Genomic DNA, 23,559 nt, shown 5'->3' with positions numbered 1-23,559 from the left:
GCTCAGAGATTTGATATTCTGCATAGAAAACTACTGACTGAGTTCAACCTTTTCATTTTGAAGACAAACAAAAAAGACCGCAAAAAAGTGAGATGACTTGCCCGAGGCCATCATTACAAAGCAAAGAGAAAAAGTCCAAAGTAGAAAGTGTGATCATAGTTCTAAAATTACATTTCCCTTAATTTGAAGTTAACCTGAACCTGTTGTATTTCTGTTGTACAAAGCTTTGTACTCTCCTAAACCTAGAGAAAAATAGCCAAATTTGGTACAAGTGAATTTCTCATGGACTGATGAATAAGTGACTAAAAGACTGACCTCCAAGAATCTCAAGGTCTGTTCAGTGTAGATTTATAGTGATTATCTTGCACCACAAGGGTATATTGATATATTGGTATAACAAGCTGGTACTTCACCATTTAGAGAAATTCGGCCTTAGAGGGGAATCCTTCTGTAGAGAGTGTCTCATATGGTTCTAAGGAAACTGACACCATCAATTATCAATTCCAATTCAGCCAAAGAAAGCACTTTGACACAAGAGGGATTGTGTGAGTGTTTATGTCTGGTATCTTAAACTTATTTCCAGATAACTGAAAGCATAAAGCAAGAGCATTTTGAGGTGTAATAGGCTCCTCTGTCCATGCAATTCTCCAGGCAAGAATATTGGAGTAGGTAACCATTCCCTTACTCAGGGGATCTTCCTGACCCAGGGATGGAACCCAGGTATCCTGCATTGCAGACAGATTCTTTACTATCTGAGCCACCAGGGAATCTCAACAGAATATATAGTTAGCCACAGTTTAGGGGAAAAGAAGAGAAATGATTATGGAGAACAAGAAAGAAATTTCAGTAGGGGAATTACTTCAGACTCTGATCTTCAAATTGCAGTTTTAAAAGTCGCAAATTAGAACACGTTTGTGTGACAAAAACAATTGAACAACAACAACAAAATAATCTAGATAGAAAAAAGTGAAAATGCAGTTAAAAACTAAGAGAATAGATTTGTCATGTCTTTGGATTCTGGAGTGGGTTGACGGACTCTTTAGCCAGCCTAAGGAAAGCAAAAAGACTTTGCACTACTGTTCCCTCCTATCCTGACTTTGAATCCAGAAAGTGCCACTGGAGAGCTTTTCCCTGCCCCAGCTAAGTGTTCTGTTTTCTCACCGTATCAGGCTTTAGCTCTGCTCTAATTTGCTTGGGATGTTGGCTGAACTGAAGGTACAAGAAAAAACAAAACCAAGAGTCTCACAGAAAGAAAGCCAGTGGTTGTCAGAGCCTGGGGAGAGGGATATGGAGAGAAACAGTTTAATGGTAGGGTCTCTTTTGGGAGTGATGAAAATGTTCTGAAACTTGAGAGTGGTAATGGTTGCGAAACATTTGAATGTACTAAATGCCATAAAATTTTCACTTTACAGTGGTAAAAACAGTGTATTTTATGTTAGTGAGTTTTACAGTAAACAAAATTAAGGCCTCAATGTAGTGCATTTGAGGCTTTAATTTTTGTAGTAGTTTAGTGGGGAGTGATATAGGGAAGAATGGGGAGGTGCTGGCATCGTAGAAGCCAAAGAGAGTGAGTGTGAGGGGTGCTAGGGACTAAGCTAAAATCAGTGGGACACCTGGCTTGGAAATGAGTCCTGATTTTATTTGGTGAATCCATTTTTAGTAGTTCTTTCTTAGCACTACCCCAGCATCTAATTCAGTTCACCTAAAATTGTACAGAAGTCCTGAGTGGGCTGTCTAATAGTCTAATGTGGTTTGTGAATTTTTCTTCCCTAGCAGCATCTTTTATTTCATTATTTATTTTATTTAGTGTAAATGTCTTTAGATGGAGTATGCTTTCTTCAGTTTTGTATGTTCCCTGTGGATCCCTAAAATTTTAAATTATCTTGTTTCATTAATTTAAGATAATATGCCTGGTCCATGAAAGCATTTGTGTTTGCACTCCTGATTTTTAAGTAGCTTATTCATTTAAAGCACAATGCTAGAAATAGTTTACTCCAAGTAGGTTTTTGCCTCACAGAATGTTTTTAAAATGAAGACACATAGGCAGGATAAATGCCCAAATGATAATAAAAATTAAGTGCATTGGAAACAAAGACAAATGCAAAGACCATGTAATATCTGATTCCCTTCCACTTCTGCTCACTGCATTGAGATTTTGTTGCAGTGAATGTAGTTAGAGACAAATGGTGTTTGTTAAAGAGCGGGGGAAAAAATACCATCAAATCTGTAACTAATAGCCATCAGGGCATAACTATATCATAACATAGACTGGGAAGGAGGAGTGCAATTACATCTTTAATGAAAACAACTTTGGTGTATATATGCATATATATATATATAAAATGAAAAAAATATATGCTTGGATTCTTAGCAATTTAACAGCAGTGCTCTAAGGAAATAAAGCAACTATTTATTGACTCTACCTGGATTCTTTATATATGTCATTATTGGTGCTCATAACAACCCAATAAGTATGAGAACCTTGACATTAGTGAGGGGATGTATCAAATATTTCCCAAGCCCTCAATTTCAAAAATGTGAACATGGATCTTGGCTTTTCTGAATCACATGTTTTTAAAAAATTAGATGTCATTTATGGATAGTCTCAAATTTCATTAAAAGATTCTTTCCAACTATTAGAATTTTAATTTTATCTCTGCTTTGCTAGTCACTTAAATAAACAAACAAACAAACCAAAATGACCTTAGAGAAAGACTCCATGAAGAAATGAGCAGAGCAACAGGAGCTGACTAACCTAGGCAATCAGCTTAAGATCACTCACTGTCTAAGGATTTGCTCCAGTACATCAGCCTCCTAGAACTGCCCAGAGTGTGCTCATTCTTCAAACAATTATCTCCTGCTGGAATAAACATAAATGTTCACACCTTTATGGAGAAGTTTTAAGTGTTTGAATCTTTGACCTTGGTAATCTATTCTATGGGAAATAATTGCAAGGTATCCATAAAGATTTATGTGAATTTTGATAATAGTTTTAGTCATCCTGAGCTCCAAATTCACCCTTCTTTGTCTTCCTTTGTGTTATGTAGCGGAGTCCTGTAAACTCTTCTTTTGCCAGCTGGTGCGTTATTCGCTTCATCAGCAGAGGGCAGTTTAGAGTAGTTGCAAGAAAACACTTCTTTTCCATCTTGTAGCCCTCTAGATACATTCTGAGTGCCACAGCCTTAAGCAGGAGCTTGAGCGGCACCCTCAGGCCATCTCTCATCTGCAGCCACTTGAGAGCAACCAGCAATGTTGGCCACATCTACAGCCACACTCTGGCCTATCCATACCAGCCAGCAAAGGCATGCCATTCCTGCCAATCAGCTCCCACCTATCCACACCTACCAGCAATGATGAGCTAGTTCTCTCAGCCAAGTGCTTCTTCTGTTTTTGTTTTCCCTTTGCTATAGTAGGCTGCCTGTGGTACTGACTCATGTTGAAGAGGTTTGAATTCAGCCTTGGGTCCTAGACGGCTTCTCCTAGTCCCTTATTGTCCATTTTGTTTTATATTGGAGCATACTTGATTAATGGGGCTTCCCAGGTGGCGCTAGCAGTAATGAATCTGCCTGGCATTGCAGGAGACACAAGAGACACAGGTTTGATCCCTGGGTCCGGAAGAGCCCTTGGAATAGGAAATGGCATCCTACTCCAGTATTCATGCCTGGAAAATCACATTGGCAGAGGAGCCTGGTGGGCTACAGTCCATGGAGTTGCAAAGAGTTGGACATGACTAAGTGACTTAGCACATCGTTGATTAACAATGTTGTGTTAGTTTTAGGTGTACAGCAAAGTGATTCAGTTATACATATATACATATCTATTCTTTGTCAAATTCTTCTCCCATTTAGGTTATCACAGGATATTAAGCAGTGTTCCCTGTGCTATCCAATAGGTCCTTATTAGATTAAAATAGGTAATCTATTTTAAATATATAAGTATGTACTTGTCAATCCCAAAGTACCACAAATTAAAAGAGCAGGGAATTTAAAGTTAGAGCCCCCTTCAGTTCAGTTCAGTTCAGTCGCTCAGTCATGTCTGACGCTTTACAACCCCACGGACTGTAGCATGACAGGCTTCTCTGTCCATCTCCCAGAGCTTGCTCAGATTCATGTCCATTGACTCAGTGATGCCATCCAACCATCTCATCCTCTATTGTCCCCTTCTCCTCCTGCCTTCTATCTTTCCCAGCATCAGGGTCTTTTCAAATGAGTCAGCTCTTCGCATCAAGTGGCCAAAGTATTGGAGTTTCAGCTTCAGCATCAATCCTTCCAATGAATATTCAGGACTGATTTCCCTTAGGATGGACTGGTTGGATCTCCTTGCTGTCCAAGGGACTCTCAAGAGTCTTCTCCAATACCACAGTTCAAAAGCATCAATTCTTCAGTGCTCAGCTTTCTTTATAGTCCAACTCTCACATCCATGCATGACTACTGGAAAAACCTGACTAGACGGACCTCTCACTAGATGGAGCTTTGTTGGCAAAGTAATGTCTCTGCTTTTTAATATGATGTCTAGGTTGGTCATAGCTTTTCTTCTAAGGAGCAAGCATCTTTTAATTTCATGACTGCAGTCACCATCTGCAGTGATTTTGGAGCCCCCCAAAATGAAGTCTGTCACTGTTTCCATTGTTTCCTCATCTATTTGCCATGAAGTGATGGGACCAGATGTCATGATCTTCGTTTTCTGATTGTTGAGTTTTAAGCCAACTTTTTCACTCTCCTCTTTCACTTTCATCAAGAGGCTCTTCAGTTCCTCTTCACTTTCTGCCATAAGGGTGGTGTCATCTGCATATCTGAGGTTATTGATATTTCTCTGTGCAATCTTGATTCCAGCTTGTGCTTCATCCAGACTGGCATTTCTCATGATGTACTCTGCATAGAAGTTAAATAAGCAGGGTGACAATATACAGCCTCGATGTACTCCTTTCCCAATTTAGAAGCTCCTTAGAGCCTACTTTTACCTGTTTTAGTAGTTAGTTTTTTGAATATTTATTTTTCCCTGTTCAAATAACTGTTGTGGTTTCTGTCTCCCAACTGGACCTTGATTAGTATGTAAGTTAAATGTTCAGCAATAAAGGATTAGTTGAATAATTGTGGATATATCCATTTAATGGAATAATATTGAGATCTATCAATCAAAGTCCACCAGGAACACACTTGTAGCTAAACAAGTTGAGGATTTATTATTTGTAGCAAGGAAGAATGCACATTATGGGAAACTGGGATGTTTCAGTAGGAAGATATTAGAAAGAACCCTTTACAGGGTTTGGAATTTGGTTGGGCAATTTGTGGGAAGGTTTAAGAAAGAGATTTGGTCTAGACTGGGTGTTGTCAGAATGTGGGAGTAATTCTATGGTTGGATATTTTAGAGGTGCCATAGTGATCTTGCTTTTATCTGTATTTATACAAGGTTATGAAGAGGCCTTACTTTATATAATCCCGTCATGATGTCAGAGTAACCTTGCCTAAGGTTGGTATTCTATGAGATTGTTTATGTCCAGTAGGAGACTAACATGGCCTTGCTGGGAATGTCAGATCATTTCTGAACATGAGTTCTTTTTCAGAGCTTTCAGCTATCATTTAAGAAGTCTGGCTACCCTTGGGCTACCACCTGGAGTGACCACATGCGTACATATATAGAGAGATGGCTCAGAGTTCAGTCTCTAACTATTGAATGCTGGGTAACAGACAGTTGAATAAAGAAGACGCTGAGCTGATCTCAGCCCCAGTCATTGCCTGGCCACAACTGTGTGAGGGACCTGTATGCAGTGAGAACTACTTAGCTGAGCCCAGCTGGCCTCTAATCTGGTGAGTAAAATAAATAATTCCATTGATTTACTACTTTGGAGTGATTTGTTGTTCAGTAATAGAGAACTGTTACAATATTTGGTAGGCAGTTAGCTCTATAGTTCTGGAGCTCAGGAGAGAGATCAAAGCCTGGAGGGAGAGGTTAGAAAGTCCTTTAGCAAGGAGAAAGCAGTTACAGTCATCGATGAAGTCATCAGGGAGATAATGTTCACTGAGAAAAAGAAAAAAAAAAAATCTTGAGTATCACCTTTAGCAACAACTCTAAAGGGATAAAGATTAAAGAAGCATTTGCAAGGAGACTGAGAAGGAGTTATCAGACGACGTCCAGGAGGGATGATGTCAGTGAAGTCAAGAATGAGAGTGTGCAAAACGAAGGGCATTTTTCAGAGTCAAATGCTGTGGAGGGAGGTCACTGAAGACAAGGACTGAAAAGTATTCTTTGGATTTACCAACAGTGAGTTTACCTTGTTGGCAGAAGTTGTTTCAGGGAAACTGGAGGCTAAGCAGTGATGGACAGAAACCAGGTTGCGGAGATAAGGAGGGAGGAGAAGATAAGAAAGAGAATACCAAAGTTCATGCTGTTTCACCACATTATGCTGATTTTCTCCAAACTATTCGTTGGTATATAATTTTTTATGCAATTCAATGACCCATAAAACAATCACATCATGTCATGAAACATAATTCCAGAATAGCATGGATTTATCACATCCTGATATATATTGAGTGTTATACTTTAACCTGCAGCTTCCAGTTATAAATACATTACTCTATGTGTTTGCCTTATTAATCACTTTAAATCTCTCATTATTTATTTCTCTTGAAAGTAAAGTAGTTCATCATTAAAAATAGTACTCAGTGTTCATCGGTGCCATGTAGTTACTTCAGAAACACTTTCAGTCTAAAAGTTATAAACTCTTGAGGCACCTTTGCAGGAGGAATAGCTTACTTTCATCAGAAAAGTCTGGGGGAAATATTCTAGTCTTAGCCTGCTAATTCGTTGGTTTGATTGTCAGGGCTTCTATGACAGTTCATTCTCCTGGGACACTGATATGGGACTCTGCTAATGCAAGGGGGAGGTCGAGGCCTCCTTGGCAATAGGGAATGAGTTATCAGGGGGTTGTGGAAAGAAATTCTCTTCAGTTCAATCTGTAGGTAGATCTGGACATAATGGCCTCATTTGATTCCTCTAAGTTTCTCTTTCCCACTTATTTTCAGGGCAGATCTTACCCCTAACTCTTTCTTTATTTTCTTGTGGTTTCCTTGCCATGAATGTGTGGACACAAGCACTATGATAAAAATTGGAGTAAGGCTTTTTGAATGAAGAGTTGACATTTCAAAGGACTTGAAATTTATATTTCAAATGTTGCTTCCAAATGAGCCTTTCCACACAGACAAAACACAATGAACATATTAAGAAGATGAGAAATAACATGTATGTTTAACTCCTGTTGCATTCCTGGACTACAGTGGCTGTGATATCCTTTTACAAATCCCTATAGTTGCCTTGTGAATAGTAGCCTGAGTATATTATATTTAAAAATAGTCTTTTGTTAGGTGTAAAAGTTTAAAATCTACTATTGTTGTTAAAAATCTGGCTTTGGCATTTTTTCATATTTTGGGATGTTAGAGACCTCTAAAATGGAAAATTTGTAGACATTGCTCAGTATTTGAGAAGCTCTGCCAGGGGCAGTAATTTTGACCCTGTGTGGAAAGGTATGGAGGATAATTCTGTGAGTGCTCAGAGGGGTTGGAAAAGTTAGAAATGAACATTTATGCACTGAGCACGTTTCGTTGTGCTTAGCACCATACTAGGGGCTACACACTCTATTATATTTAATCATGGAGAAGTGCCTGGAATGAGGCTTAAGAACACAAAGTCCTGATGGAGATGGTCCAAGCTGTCAGCAGAACAGAAACTGCAGCACGTGAGACTTAAAACCAGCTTGCAGGGGGTATGGGATAAGGGTAGAAGGAAAAAGATCTTGGCAAATTTATTCCACACAAATACTTGTGTCATCCTTATTTGTGCAGACTTTGTGACTTTTCCCGAGTTCATCTGGTTGACAAATGGATGTAAATGCCTTTTGGACTGAAGGAAGGCATACAGAAGGCACGTACGAATCTTGGCTGGGTGATAAACAGAAGCCGACCTTCAGAGAATTTCTGGTATGTGTGCATGTGTGTGTGCACGCGAGCGTGTATGTGCATGTGCACAGGCTGAACGTACCGCTGGTTTACATCTGGTTTTCAACTGAAAAGATTTCACGTACTTCTTTAGCGTGGCTCAAGTGAATTATTTTTGGTAATGAAAAGTAGAGCATGATCCAAAAGTTCTTTTCTTTTGCCATCAGGGATAGCAGTACTTTTATTTATAGCAATTTCAGGTCCCCAAATACCTTCAGCAGTTTTAATGGGGCAAACAAAAAAATAATTAAGTAGCAGGTGATTAGATCATGTGTTTCTTTACAGAGTACTCTATTTTTCTTGCTTTTGGAAAATACAGGTCTTCTTTTCTCAACTGTGGCTACAGCTAATTCTTCACCAAGATTTATTTAAAAGGAATATTCTTGCCCGTGCAGCGAGAATATGGACAGAACAATTGACCTTATCTCTTGGTCTTGATGATTTAAGGAAAATATATATACATAAGAATCAAATCCTTTGAATTGGTTAATCCTTATTATAACAGAACATACATGGAATGGAAATATACATGGAATGAAGTTTTAATTATATAGAAATAATTTCCATAGTGTTATAATGGAAACATACAGCAGTAACTAGAAAATGTCTATTATTTTTTGAGCCACTACTATATGCTGGGCTCAGATGGTGGATCAGATGGTAAAGCATCTGCCTGCAGTGCGGAAGACCAGGGTTCGATCCCTGGGTTGGGAAGATCCCTTGAAAAAGGAAATGGCAACCCACCCCAGTACTCTTGCCTGGAAAACTCCACGGACTGAGGAGCCTAGCAGGCTACATTCCATGGGGTCGCAAAGAGTCGGATACGACTGAGCAACTTCACTAGGTTCTTTCATATACTCATTACCTAATTTATACTCAAATAACAGGAGGAGAAGGGGACGACAGAGGATGAGATGGCTGGATGGCATCACTGACTCGATGGACGCGAGTCTGAGTGAATTCCGGGAGTTGGTGATGGACAGGGAGGCCTGGCGTGCTGCGATTCATGGGGTCGCAAAGAGTCGGACACGACTGAGTGACTGAACTGAGCTGAGCTGAACTGAGTCCTAGTAAGATATGTTTTGTGATTACCATTTGCTCTTTGCAGTCTCAAAGATATTAATATCAGGTAATGACTCCAAGGACAGTAGCACAGCTGGGTTGAACCTAAGTTTGACTGGCTCTGAAATTTATATTCTTTCCACTCAAACAAGCTGCCCCTCAGAGTCATCACAATTATTGGGGGTGACATTCAGTTCTATCACTAGGAATACAGCTATGTTTATTTTTGAATACTGTTCATACTCACAGAACCATTTACTGAGTTTCTACTTTCTTCTGTACATGATGATAAATGATGTGGAATCTAGGGATCAAAGATGAGATGTCCCTGCCCTCACAGAACCCACAGGTTAGTGAGAAAGTCTAGAAAGAATATCAATTATTATGGTGTTGGATGTTAGATATTAAGAAATGTAGCAACAAGCTACTGATGGAGCCTGGGGGAAAACATAGGCTCTATGTGCATGTGCGGTATGAACAGTGTGTTTGTGTGTGTTTGAGGTAAGATAAAGGACATTCAAAAGGAAGAGTATATGTAAAGTCAAGTGATTGAGAGCATATGACTGATACAAGAAACTGCAAATTGTTTGATTTAACTGGAACATAGTGGTAATGGGTAGTAGAGTGATGGAAAATGAGAATAAAAGTCTTTGAGAATGGTGAAATCAGGAATTCTACTTTTTGTAATGACTGCAAACTTTCAAAATTGTCTTGATAAGGTAAATATGTTCCTTCTTATCTTCTGGAGACCCACTGTACTAATCATAATATTTTCCCAAAGAGGAAATGCAATTAGTACACAAGTATATGGGGAAAATAGTCTTACTGGTAATCCAAGTAAAGAAAAAAAAATAACCAATGAAAAATAAAACTGATAAAAATATCCAGTATTGTTAAGGATAAATTGAACTAGGCATATTTGTGTTTTGCTCATTGTTCTATAAACTGGTTGGACACTTTTGTAAAGCTCAATATATAATTAAGATGTTATAAGTGTTTATGCTTTTTAAATCAATGTTTTGGAATTAGTTTCAGAACTCTGTAATAAACAGTTATAAATTATAAATATTTACTGCAAATACTTTTAATGGTGAGTCACTGTTGTTCAATCTTTATGTCTGACTCTTTGTTGCCCCATGGACTGCAGCATGCCAGGCTTCCCTGTCCTTCACTCTCTCTCAGAATTTGCTCAAGTTCATGTCCATCAGTTGGTGATGCTATATAACCATCTTGTTCTCTACTGCCCTCTTCTCCCTTTGCCTTCAATCTCTCCCAGCATCAGAGTCTTTTGCAATAAATGGACTCTTCCCATCAGGTGGCCAAAGTATTGAAGCTTCAGCTTTAGCATTAGTCCTTCTAATGAATACTCAGGGTTGATTTCCTTTAGGACTGATGAGATTGATCTCCTTGCAGTCCAAGAGACTCTCAAGAGTCTTCTTCAGCATAATTTGAAAGCATCAGTTCTTTGACACTCAGCCTTTTTTATTGTCCAGCTCTCACATTTGTACATGACTGCTGGAAAAATCATAGCTTTGACTATGCAGACCTTTGTCGGCTAAATGATGTCTTTGCCTTTTAATAGGCTGTCTAGATTTATAACAGCTTTTCTTCCAAGAAGCAAGCATCTTCTAATTTCATGGCTGCAGTCACCATCCACAGTGATTTTGGAGCTCAAGAAAATAAAGTCTGTCACTCAGTCAGTCAGTTCAATTCAGTTGTTCCTTTGTGTCCGACTCTTTCTGATCCCATGGACTGCAGCACGCCAGGCCTCTGTGCCCATCATCAACTCCCAGAGTTTACTCAAACTCATGTCCATTGAGTCGGTGATGCCATCCAACCATCTCATTCTGTTGGCCCCTTCCCCTCCTGCCTTCAGTCTTTCCCAGCGTCAGGGTCTTCTCCAGTGAGTGAGTTCTTTGCATCAGGTGGCCAAAATATTGGAGTTTCAGCTTCAGCATCAGTCCTTCCAATGAATATTCAGGACTGATTTCCTTTAGCATGGACTGGTTGGATCTCCTTGCTGTCCAAGGGACTCTCAAGAATCTTCTCCAATACCACAGTTCAAAAGCATCAGTTCTTTGGCACTCAGCTTTCTTTATAGTCCTACTCTCACATCCATACATGACCATTGGAAAAACCACAGCTTTGACTAGATGGACCTTTGTCAGCAAAGCATTGTCTCTGCTTTTTAATGTGGTCTAGATTGGTCATAACTTTTCTTTCAAGGAGGAAACATCTTTTAATTTCATGGCTGCAGTCACCATCTGCAGTGATTTTGAATCCCCCCAAAATGAAGTCTGTCACTGTTTCCATTGTTTCCCCATCTATTTGCCATGAAGTGATGGGACCAGATGCCATGATCTTAGTTTACTGAATGTTGAGGTTTAAGCCAACTTTTTCTCTCTCCTCTTTCACTTTCATCAAGAGGCTCTTTAGTTCTTTGCTTCCTGCCATAAGGGTGGTATCATCTGCATATCTGAGGTTATTGATATTTCTCCCAGCAATCTTGATTCCAGCTTGTGCTTCATCCAGCTCAGCATTTCTTATGATGTACTCAGAATATAAGTTAAATAAGCAAGATAATAATATACAGCCTTGACGTACTCCTTTCCTGATTTGGAACCAGTCTGTTGTTCCATGTCCAGTTCTAACTCTTGCTTCCTGACCTGCATACAATTTTCTCAAGCGGCAGGTCAGGTGGTCTGTATTCCCATCTCTTTCAGAATTTTCCACAGTTTGTTGTGATCCACACAGTCAAAGGCTTTGGCATAGTCAATAAAGCAGAAGTAGATGTTTTTTCTGGAAATCTCTTGCTGCTTCAATGATCCAATGGATCACAACAAGCAAACTGTGGTGAATCATTAAACTCAGCCTAAGTAGCCATAGCACATCACTTTGATGCAACCTAATGTACCTTTAAAATTATGTTTACAAATAACATACAAAATTCATTTTACGCAATTCTAGTTTAAAAAATAGGAAACTAAAATTATATATATATATATATATATACACACACACACACACATACCTATTTCTCTTCCCATTCCCCTAAACTACATAAAACTATGCATTTTGTATATATATTTGTATGATTTTTGTATATTCATTATTGATTATTTAACTTTCAGAAATACTAGTAAATATTTTACTAATGAACAAGAAAAATGCTTATAGAATTCAATTTTGTTTCCTGATGTCTGGTAAACTATTCTCAGGTAGAACTGGCCAGCAAGGTGATAAATCACTTAAAAAATCCCAAGTATTGGCAAATTTTCTCTTGGAGTTAGAAGGCAATGGCAGCCCACTCCAGTACTCTTGCCCGGCAAATCCCATGGCCAGAGGAGCCTGGTAGGCTGCAGTCCATGGGGTCGCTAGGAGTCAGACACGACTGAGCGACTTCACTTTCACTTTTCAGTTTCATGCATTGGAGAAGGAAATGGCAATCCACTCCAGTATTCTTGCCTGGAGGATCCCAGGGACGGGGGATCCTGGTGGGCTGCCATCTATGGGGGTCGCACAGAGTCGGACACGACTGAAGTGACTTAGCAGCAGCAGCTCTGCTGAACTCAAATGAGATCTTTTCCCCCTAAAACCCTTGCCCTCCTGTTTGTTTGAAAGATGGAATTCATGAAAAATTACCATCTATCGTCTACAAATTGCTGTGCACTACAGGGTCTATTAAACAGTATGACATTTTATTTTAATAACTATATATCCCAGGCTACCATGCCCTGTAGCTAGTCTCACATCAAATGCAGTCTTCTTGAACAGCCATTTTCTCAAAGTTCCTATTTCTGTGTAAAGCAAGTTGTTAGGGAAAGCAGGATAAAAATCTGGTGACTGAAAACATCAGCCATCCACATGCTCTTCTTCTTTGAGAATGGCAAATCTGAACATGTGTCTTCTTGTCAAAGATGAACAATCACAAAAGACATTAATGAAGCCCATGGAAACAAGTGCAGGGTGTAATAAAACATGACCATTATGAAGCAGCACAAAGTTACTAGAAAAGAACAAGCCAGGATGAGAAGATACCCAGTGAGATTGAAAGAGATATGGGAGAGATATTTAAGAGTGGCAAGGAACTAAAGCAGTACAAAAACAATGAGACATTCATGCCAGGGAGTAAAGAGCACATTCAATGATGCAGATACTCTCGTGGAAAACAAACTTGAGAAATTTTTGCAGAACGTAGAGTAAAAGGATAAGAAGGAAAAGGAAAAGGTCATGTATATAGAGGGCAAAGAATGGAATTTAAGCTAAAGCTAATAATGCTGAGTACTCCTAAGGAACCAACAAAGATAATATAAACAGAATAATTACTAAAAATGTAATGGGAGAAAAAACTTTGTGTTGATAAAGTCAAAGTATGTAGATTGAAAAGGCTCACATTCTATTAAAAAGCCTTCAAATCAGATACTCTCCCCGCCAAAACACTACAAAATGTATTCTTGCAAATATATTATTAGGTTTTAGAAAAAATAAGTGCTCTTGCAGTAGAAAACAAAATTTCAGTGAACGAATCAAAATTAAGCTTTAATTTTTCTTATGTAACTCTAAATTCCAGAAGAACATGGAGACGTATCTGTAAGTTTTGCAAGAGACTAGGTTAAAATGCAGATATTCAAATTAGGCAAGCACACTTTCATTGACAAAGATAGTAGAAAGATGTATTTTTAGAAGTACATAGTAGCTTTCTAACTACCCTATATTCTTTTTTTGAAAAATATAAGATAAAATATAACTAAAACAAAATAGACTTAACAGTGTGCATTAATCACTGAGAGATGATTCAAAAACAGAATTTAATAACAAGAATGTTAGCATTTAAAAAGTGTGTAGAATTTTTCCATATCCAATTTGCTCAACAAATCCATGGATCCATTATAACCTGATATATTTTATGGCTTAAAGGAAAGGGTTGGCCTTACCTTTTTTGTTCTTGCTCCTTTCATGGTATAGGAGAAATATTTTTGCTAACCTGTTACTCACTCTATGTTTAAGCTGGCCTTCGTGGCCCTTTTGGATGGCTATTGAGTTAGATCAAAGGTAGTTTCCTGCCACATGCCTAAGCCACTTTCAACGATGTGACACTGCCCTCAGCTCCTAATGTGGGGACCACATGCTTTGTCCTACTCGGGTACAGCCAGAACTGGATCTTGGTGGGCACCTGATCCATGACCATCAAACTACTGGTGATTAAAAGAATGGAAACTGAGTTAGACTGTCTGGGTCCAGATCTAAGATTTGCCACTAAACTTTGATCTTCATTTTCTTCTTTCGTGAAATGAGCTTAATGATTATTCCTATTTGGTTTGTCTGAAGTAAGGATTAAGAGTTAAGGCAAGCACTCTTTGGTATATGATACCTTATCCTGTCGCATGTTGTTATTGTTATTATTTTTTAATTGGAAGATAATTGCTTTATAATATTCATCAACATGAATCAGCCACAGGTATACAGAAGTCCCCTCCCTATTGTTATTATTATTTGAAAAGATAGGATAATTCAATCAAATTCTCTATCCTTTCCTGAACTGGATTTGGGTAACTCAGAGTCAGTCAACTAGCAATGGGAACAGGAGCTTAAAGCATACACAGAGAGGAGTTATGAAATAGACTTGCAAGGGGTGTTGGCAATTTGGAGTTTGGAGATAGTGGAAACTATGATTAAACAGTGTATCTTTGGGCAAATCTGATATAGGCCCAGACAGAGTCACATTTCCTCACTGAATACATGCCCTAAAACACTTGTCTTAAGCATATACATATTCACCCTTTAGAGATTGTCTCTTCCATGACTGTGGACTTTTCAGCTTCACCAAATGAGGTAGCTCCCTATTATGGGCTGAATCAGTTTGTATTTCCAGAAAATTTGTAAGCTGAAATTCCCATACTGTGATGATATTAAAGAGGTGGGTGAGGAGGCCTTTGGATGGTGGTTAGATCATCAGGGTGGAACCTTCATGAATGGGATTAATGCCCTCATATAAGAGACTTCAGAGAGATCTCAAGCCCTCTCTCTGCCATGTTGAATACAGTAGGAAGACTGTAATATGCAGCTAGGAGAGGATTCTCATCAGAACCCTACCCATGCTAACTCTCTGGCCTCTGACTTCTAGTCTCCAGAACTGTGAGAAATAAATTTCTGTTGTTTATAAGTCACCCAGTCTATAGTACCTTGTTTAGTGGCTTGAACAGTCTAAGACATGCCCTTTATATAGGAAAATCTGCCAGAGTTAAAGGTAAGACAAGGGAATCTGGGTCTGGGATCTAAAATGGGGTTGAAGTGATCTTCCATTCTTTCTGGGATGTCTAGTCTGCCTTTTGCCTCTGCCAAGCAACAGATTAAATACCAAGCTTCTACGCATAGAAGTAAGGCCTGATTTGATTGAAGGAGGGTCCAGCTTAATGGAACTTAGTTCTAAGTGCATTCAGCCAAGAAATTTATGTATATTTCTATTACTAACATATCTAACTTGTCTGGACTTGGGAATTTTCTAAGAATAATTATGAACATTGAGTCATTCAAAAGGCTCATTTCCTAAGATTTCAAGATATAATTAGCAGTGTGGTATGGAATAAATGAAAGGGTACAGTTTTGGGGTTGATGCCTTATATATTTCTGTCTCAGACCTTTTCAGTGCTTTTAATTCTTTTGATGATAAAGAATCCAGCAATGTGTGGATCTTTGAATCTGTGGTGTATGGTAATTGTCAACCTAGAGCAGTGGCTCTCAGCCAGGGAGGGTTTTTGTCTTCTGGGAACATTTGTCAATTTCCGAAGAAAGTTTTGGTTGTCATACCTTAAGGACTTGTGCGATTGGCATCTATTGGGCAGAGGCCAGGGATATTGTTACATATCTTACAATTTAGAGGATGACCCCCCACCGCTCCCCCACCCCCAGTGATAAAAGAATTATTTGGTCAGATATGTCGATAGGGCCAATATTGAAAAACTCTGACCTCAAATAGAAGCCTAGAACTTCTACTGAATGTTCCTTTTTCAAGCAACTAATGAGAAAAAACACGGGGGAGATAAACAAAAATGTCAGCAGCCCTCCGTGGTATTCAGAGTTCCTCAGGTCCAGATCATTTTAGATGTTTGCTGTTTACCAATGACAACCAATTTGTTTATTTTCTAAAGTTCAGAGATTTCATGGGAGCTTGTTATCAAACTGCCTATTATTTTCTCTTTTCACAAACCTATTTTAATGGCCTAGTATTGAGATGTCTGACAGAGAGATCTTTTTGTTCTGAGTGCTGGATCTATTTTCACTTACATAAGATTTTTCTAGACAATACATCCTCAACCTGAAAATTCAAGAAGTATAAATCCTCCCCATGGTTCTGTCCTGTCTCTATCCCCAGCTGGCAGGCCTTCTACAAGCTCCTCATGTTGAACATAGCGCTTCCTAACAGTTTCATAATTAGAACACCTCTGAACTGTTTAATTTTTAAAATTAATCTCTCTGATAAGCTATAACCATTCAACTCTGAATCATTCTTCTAGTGTCAGAATAGAAGTCTTAATTGTTGAAATATTTATAAGACTAATCAAGATCACCAAGAAAGCTTTATGGATGTCCCACTGGGTCATATGTAGCATTGATAGGATCAGATAGGTCTTAAAAACTTCCCTGACAAACACCTTTACATATAATTTTATTAATGAATCCTAGAAACTCATTGGAAAATTTCCTTCTATTCTGAGTTATTCAGAACACATTCTTGAATATAGGGGATTCTGCATAAACATCTTCATAACTGGAAAAGTATAAGAGAATTGGTATTTCATTAATAAGGAATCCATTATTTAAAAAAATAGTCTAGCACAGAAATGGTTATCTAGTAAATTTTGAAGGGAAATCTGAGGAACAGTTTGGTGGATTTTTTTGCAAGTTGTGGGATATGAATTTATAGAATGCATGGAGAGATATTTTAAAGAATGCTAGTTGTAAGGTTAAGAAAGTAAGCTTCATAAATTTAAACACGATCCACATAGCTAGTAGATATACCCCTAGAACTGGACGACTGAACAACAACAGAACCTTAGAGTATCCCTAGGATTTTGGTCCCAGCTCTGGAAGCCGTAAGAAACCTGATTCCCTCTGTAAAGCAGTGGCTCCTAGCAGTGTACACAGCACTCCTCCAGGAGAGCCTCTCATGAAGGAGTGGTGAAAGCTTCCCTTCCTATTGAAGGTGAATTGAGAATCTTTTCTGCCGACCTACCTCTGCCATGGCTCAAACTCCCAGTCTGACTCAGAGGCATGCCTGTAGTAGAAGACTAACCTGTCCTCAAGTCCACTGTCTCTAGAAATGCAGGTATTACAGGGCCCTATAGAAAATGGTTCTCCAAAGTCCTGTGGCAGGCCCTGTAGGCTGTTGAGAGAGGACAGTGAAAGTTCCTCCTGATGCCTGGTACACAGAGGGTTCTAGTAGGGGCAATCCATGCACATGGGCTGCACTTGCAATTCAGCCCAACACTGACACCATCTGGATGGAAACATGAACAAACCATTGCAACCAACGGGCTGAACTTGGAGCATTTTAGCTGGTACTTAAGAACCTTGGCCATTACCCTTTGTACTGAAAGTTGGGCTATTTTAAAGGGATTAAACCTATGGCTTGGACAATGGAAACTGATGGGTAGATGATCATGAATAAGCCCTTGCAGGGGCAGGATATATGGAAAGATATTTGATTTCTCCTACAGGAGCCTGTGACAGTCCTCACTGTTTTCCACATCCCAGCTCACCAGGTGCTGACACTCCCTGGTAATTAGGAAGCTGATGCTCAGTAGATACAGCAGCTTGTATACGTAGAAAGAGTGGCCACCCTAGAGCATGGGGGGATGGTGTAATGCCAAGGAAGCCAGACTGACCTTGAGATACCGTGACGTGATGAATGCAGTCACAGCACGTCTCTGTGTTCTAAACAATGCACAGGCAACTACCAAAGGACTCTGGGACAATGCCCTTGATTTCCCAGCTGGCTAGAGACTGGCAACTTGATTATATCGGGACCCTCCCTCTGAGTGAGGGTTCTAGATATGCCTTGGTTTGTGTGGACATTCTGTCTGGTCTAACCCAAGCTTTCTCCTGTGCCTCCAGAAACCAGGTTTTCACCCTTAGGTGGTTAGAGAAACTGAGTATCATGTTTGGATACCTTCACCAAAGAGACAGAGAGTGGGGTCACAATTTGAAGGTTGTGTGTACAAGACTGGGCAAGAGAACATGACACGCAATGGAGGTTCTATCTCCTCTATAACCTGTAGGCAGTGTTGTTGGTAGAAAGGAAAAATGGAATATTAAAGCAGAGGATTAAATTACCAATAGGTAAAACTACCTTGGCTGGGTGGACTAAAGTGCTCCCTTGGGCTTTAATACATTTGAATGATTTGAATGATCAACAAGTAGGGCCTGATGACCCAGATGCCAGACTTGGGACCCCTGCTGAGATACCCCACGTTGTAAAGGCAAAGGAATGGCAAGATACAGCCATTGCCTTGCCCCTCACCTTGCATCAAAGTGCTCTGGTGCTAAGCTCCCATCACAGTCGGGAGAGACCTTGAAAGTGAAGTTACTCAGTCATGTCCGACTCTTTGTGACCCCATGCACTGTGGCCTACCAGGCTCCTCTGTCCATAGGATTTTCCAGGCAAGAGTACTGGAGTGGGTTGACATTTCCTTCTCCAGAAGATCTTCCTAACCCAGGGATTGAACCCAGGTCTCCTGCACTGTAGGCAGATGCTTTACCATCTGAGCCAGCAGGGAAGTAGAATTTACAATGGAATGTTCCACTGGGGTGGGTGAGTTACTTTGTACCCCTGAGTGAGGGGAACTACTCAGTCTCCACTAGGATCCTGCTGTCCTGCTGCAAATCAGGCCTATTGAAACATACTGTACCTGGAATGGAACCCACAGCACTGAAAGAGGGAAGGTATGTGTCCTGGTCTGACAAGTTCTTACTAAAAGGAATCAAAAAGCCCATACTCATACTGCTTGAGGTCTCAGTTTGAGTTTCTCCAGATAAGACTGGAACTTTCTTATATTTGTTGGCTATGTGTTCCTTCTGTGAAATTACTGCTCATATTTTGTTCATTTTTATGAGATTGTATATCTTCCTATGTGGAATATTTGTTCATATCTTTTGCCATTTATTCCCCTTTTGGGGGTACTAGTTTTCTTCTTGTTGGGTAGAAATTCTTTGCTTTTTGTACTAATGAAGTGTTGTGTGAGTTGTAAATATTTTCTACTTTAATTTTTTTGACATATCTTTTTATGTATAGAAAATTTTACCTTTAACATGCTTGAGCTAATCTATTTTTCTTTTTGGTTTCTGTTTTTAATCTTTTGTATAGTATTGTTTTTATAATTTTCTGGAGACAAGGCTTGAAAAACATCTTTTGTTATTTTATTTATGTTTACTATGGTTTTTGTCAGAATAGCATTTAGAGTTATTTCACACTTTTTTACATAATCTAAGCTCATATCAATTAAATTACAGTTTGTCCTCACTCTAGAGTATAGGTCCAATAATTTGCAACAAAACTTCTCAGTTTCCTTATAAAGTCCCAAGTTAAAGAGCCACTTTAACTTTGAATGTAAGTCTTTAAATGTAAGTACTCATATCAGCTATATCCTATCTTACTATTATAATTGAGATCTAGTTTCCAGAATAGGAGAAAACTGAGCCTCACTCCACGGAGCTTTGTTTTAAACTATAATTCCAGGTGTGCTACACACTGCTTTGGCTGAAATCTACGTAGTAGGCTTTATAGTCTAGAAGGGTCAGATGCGTACAGGAATCCATCCATGAAGCCAAAAGCTGCCCTGTTGTAAATGTGCCACCAGGATCCATTTCAAAACAGTGCTTCCTCTTGCCAAGGTCAGTGGCTATCACCAAAGTAACCAGAGAATGCTCATGTTCTCCCTCTCAAAAAGGCAACCTCTTTGCAACATTAAATTTCAGCACTTTTTGTCCGTTTCTTTGCAGTGATGGAAAATTTTTTTTGTTGTTTACCCTTTCAAAGAAAAGATTACCACCTTCCTTTGAGAAGTGTTGACAGAGAGAAAAAATTGTTTTTAATTTCCCAGAAAATGTTTCCTTATTTTCTGGGAAAGTTTGATTTTCAAAGAAGCTGAGAAAATGAACACAACAGCTCCAAGTTCCCCCACATTGGGATCGATTGCTAAACTGAATGTGTGTCAGCTTTGCTGCTTAAACATGAACTCTACACGTAAGAGTATCTTCTTTATTTACTCATTTAATTTACTGATTCAACTTAGCAGTCAGTACTTCTCACCTTTCTGAAAGTGCTTTCCATACACTGCCCTCTGCACTTGTAATTGGGATAAAGCCCTAGAATTGAAGGTATTTAAAACGAGGCAGACAAGTACACATGGGATGAAGCTAGATTTGCTTTGAATACCGCTTACATGATCAGTTTAGTTTTGTTTCAAGCATGAGCCTCACATATAGCCCTTTTGACCTGAGTGCTGCATCCCTAAATGGCAAACTAAACATTCATGAAAATTTAATGGCAAGGAAATTAGTACCTTCTTATGTTTCAGACTGTGAAGTGGCACCAGGGAGCACTTTCAGCAACAGGCAGAAGTGTGTGAATGGGCTGGACCAGACCTGAAACTTTTGTCCCTCCAACTTGTCTTTCCTTTTCAAGTTAACTGGCAGCTGAGACGTTCTGAAAGGATACCACCAGGATGCCACCCAAGAAAGGTATTTCAAAATAAAGACCTCGTTGTAGGATATTCTACCTTTCTTAGAGATTAGGCACTTTAAAAAGTTTGTTTCATAATTTTTGTTTTCCTTTTGGGGTAACTCCCCTTTCTATTTTTCTGTGTGCAGGGCCCCTTTGTTTCTTGAGAAACTGGGATGGGTTTAATATTTCTTCAACTTCTTTTCTGTAATGGATGTGTGATTTCACCAACTAGTAAGTGCTCAAATTTACCTTCCTTTCATTTAGGAAGACAATGGGGGAAGCAAAATACACTGAGATTCCGGTGCGGCAACTCAGACTAGGGGTTTAGTCTGTAGCAGTGATCTCTTGTTGGATTGGTGTGTGGAGCAACTTTGTGAGGGAGACCTGTCTAGTTTCAGTTTGTGAATTAGATACAGTTCTGAGTTCAGTAAAGTTGATGAGCAGAGCAAAGAGGATTAAGACAGAGAAAGCTAAGAAGAGAGACATAAAACCCTATTGGGGGAGGCATGTATATGACAGGAAGCAATGCGACAAAGCGCTTTTGGTTCCTATGGCTTGTCATAGAGGTGCATTTTCAGTACCATGGAGATAGTGGTTAGCATATTCAGCTATTATTCTATGATGCTAACACAGTTTGATCTGTTGTCAGCCTCATTTCAGTCCCCAAAAGACAAACTGGTAAAAAATTTAAATATGGAAAACCAGGAAATACATATTTGCTTTTCAGCATAGAGCTTCCAATCCAAATGGCTTTGGTCTCCATCATTCCATTAACCATCTTATTTAATCTTGGAATGGGAAGTGAAGACACTAGAGATCTCATTTTGTTGTTCAGTCGCTGTGTCCAACTCTTTGTGACCCCATGGACTGCAGCATGCCAGGCTTCCCTGTCCTTCACTATCTCCCAGAGTTTTCTCAAACTCATGTCCATTGAGTCAGTGATGCCATCCAACCATCTCATCCTCTGTCGCCTTCTTCTCCTTCGGCCCTCAATCTTTCTCAGCATCAGGGTTTTTTCCAATGAGTTGGCTCTTTGCATCAGGTGGCCAAAGTATTGGAGCTCATTTAGAGATAACCGATCAAAGTCATCCAGACCTAGCTCTTGAGAGTCTGAGCAGTATCCTATTTAATATGCTCACTTATTTTGTTGACTTCAAACATCTGGGGAGTCTTAGGAATATTATTATCAAAACAAGTCATTGCTTTTAAAATGCAAAAACAAAATCAACCACTTCTTTTGAATCTCAGCATACTTTTCCATAGAAGCTATTAGAAATAGCTCATATTTGCATATTAACTTTTAACAGGTGGGGTTGGTTTTTCATTAATACATGTCAGTTCAGTTCAGTTCAGTAGTCGCTCAGTCATGTCCGACTCTTTGAGACCCCATGAATCGCAGCTCGGCAGGCCTCCCTGTCCATCACCAACTCCCGGAGTTCACTCAGACTCATGTCCATCAAGTCGGTGATGCCATCCAGCCATCTCATCCTCTGTCGCCCCCTTCTCCTCCTGCCCACAATCCCTCCCAGCATCAGAGTCTTTTCCAATGAGTCAACCCTTTGCATGAGGTGGCCAAAGCCCTGATTTAGCATCATTCCTTCCAAAGAAATCCCAGGACTGATCTCCTTTAGAATGGACTGGTTAGATCTCCTTGCAGTCCAAAGGACTCTCAGGAGTCTTCTCCAACACCAGAATTCAAAAGCATCAATTCTTCGGTGCTCAGCTTTCTTCACAGTCCAACTCTCACATCCATACATGACTACTGGAAAACCATAGCCTTGACTAGACGGACCTTTGTTGGCAAAGTAATGTCTCTGCTTTTGAATATACTATCTAGGTTGGCCATAACTTTCCTTCCAAGGAGTAAGCGTCTTTTAATTTCATGGCTGCAATCACTATCTCCAGTGATTTTGAAGCCCCCCAAAATAAATTCTGACACTGTTTCCGCTGTTTCCCATCTATTTCCCATGAAATGATAGGACCAGATGCCATGATCTACGTTTTCTGAATGCTGAGCTTTAAGCCAACTTTTTCACTCTCCTGTTTCACTTTTATCAAGAGGCTTTTTAGTTCATTGTGGCTAGAAGCAAAAATTCCAATACTGCATTTATAGTATGCTTTGGCTTGACTGTGTGAGGATTCCCTTCAGTTATTATAACTGTCAAATGATGTAAGGTAAATACCTTCAAAACATATTTTTCTACTTAGGAGTATTTTTCACAGGCCTGTTTTTGTTTCACCAAAGATACAGATTTTTAGTATCTGAGTTCCATATGCTAATATTCAGAAGCACTAGGCATTAATATATTCATATACTTTAATGGGGAAAAAAGATAAAATTACACTCTTGTCTGATGTCTTCATAGGTCTTGGAAAGGCTTGAAGAAGGGGCATGAAGTTCATAAAGCAATATTTAGTGAGAGACATTTAAATGATCCAAACCAAAATTGCCCTAGACAAGAAAAATATTGCTGTATAGAAGTTGAACCTCTAAGGCCTTTCCTCATGCTACAACAATTGCTTCAGTTTGGAAATTTATCCCTAAATCTTGATATCCCTGATAGCTCAGTTGGTAAAGAATCCACCTGCAATGCAGGAGACCCAGGTTTGATTCTTGGGTCAGGAAGATCCCCTGGAGAAGGGATAGTCTATGCACTGCAGTGTTCTTGGGCTTCTCTTGTGGCTCAGCTGGTAAAGAAACCACCTGTAATGCAGGAGACCTGGGTTCGATCTCTGGGTTGGGAAGATCCCCTGGAGAAAGGGACGGTTACCCACTCTAGC

General features: G+C 39.4%; 1 protein-coding gene across 9 annotated transcripts in view; it reads left to right on the top strand.

The window, feature by feature from the left end:
* Positions 1–23,559, top strand: part of TMC1 (transmembrane channel like 1) — a 288,903-nt gene that overhangs the window by 133,214 nt on the left and 132,130 nt on the right. For 3 of the 9 annotated variants that reach the window (XM_060409365.1, XM_060409363.1, XM_060409364.1), the window contains 3 exons: positions 5,564–5,807; positions 7,842–7,976; positions 8,882–9,064. In XM_060409365.1, coding sequence (XP_060265348.1) covers position 9,064 — 1 coding nt within the window. In that variant the 5' untranslated portion in view covers positions 5,564–5,807; positions 7,842–7,976; positions 8,882–9,063. Of the gene's footprint in view, positions 1–2,391; positions 5,470–5,563; positions 5,808–7,841; positions 7,977–8,881; positions 9,065–20,300; positions 20,796–23,559 lie in introns of those variants that run through there. The other 6 variants (XM_060409368.1, XM_060409366.1, XM_060409362.1 and 3 more) reach the window with 6 other exon arrangements.

The sequence above is a fragment of the Ovis aries genome, chromosome 2 (assembly GCF_016772045.2).
Source record: "Ovis aries strain OAR_USU_Benz2616 breed Rambouillet chromosome 2, ARS-UI_Ramb_v3.0, whole genome shotgun sequence".
NCBI classification, from domain to species: Eukaryota; Metazoa; Chordata; class Mammalia; order Artiodactyla; family Bovidae; genus Ovis; species Ovis aries.
The sequence above is the reverse complement of the archived record's forward strand: the minus strand, read 5'-3'. Positions and strand labels throughout refer to the sequence as shown.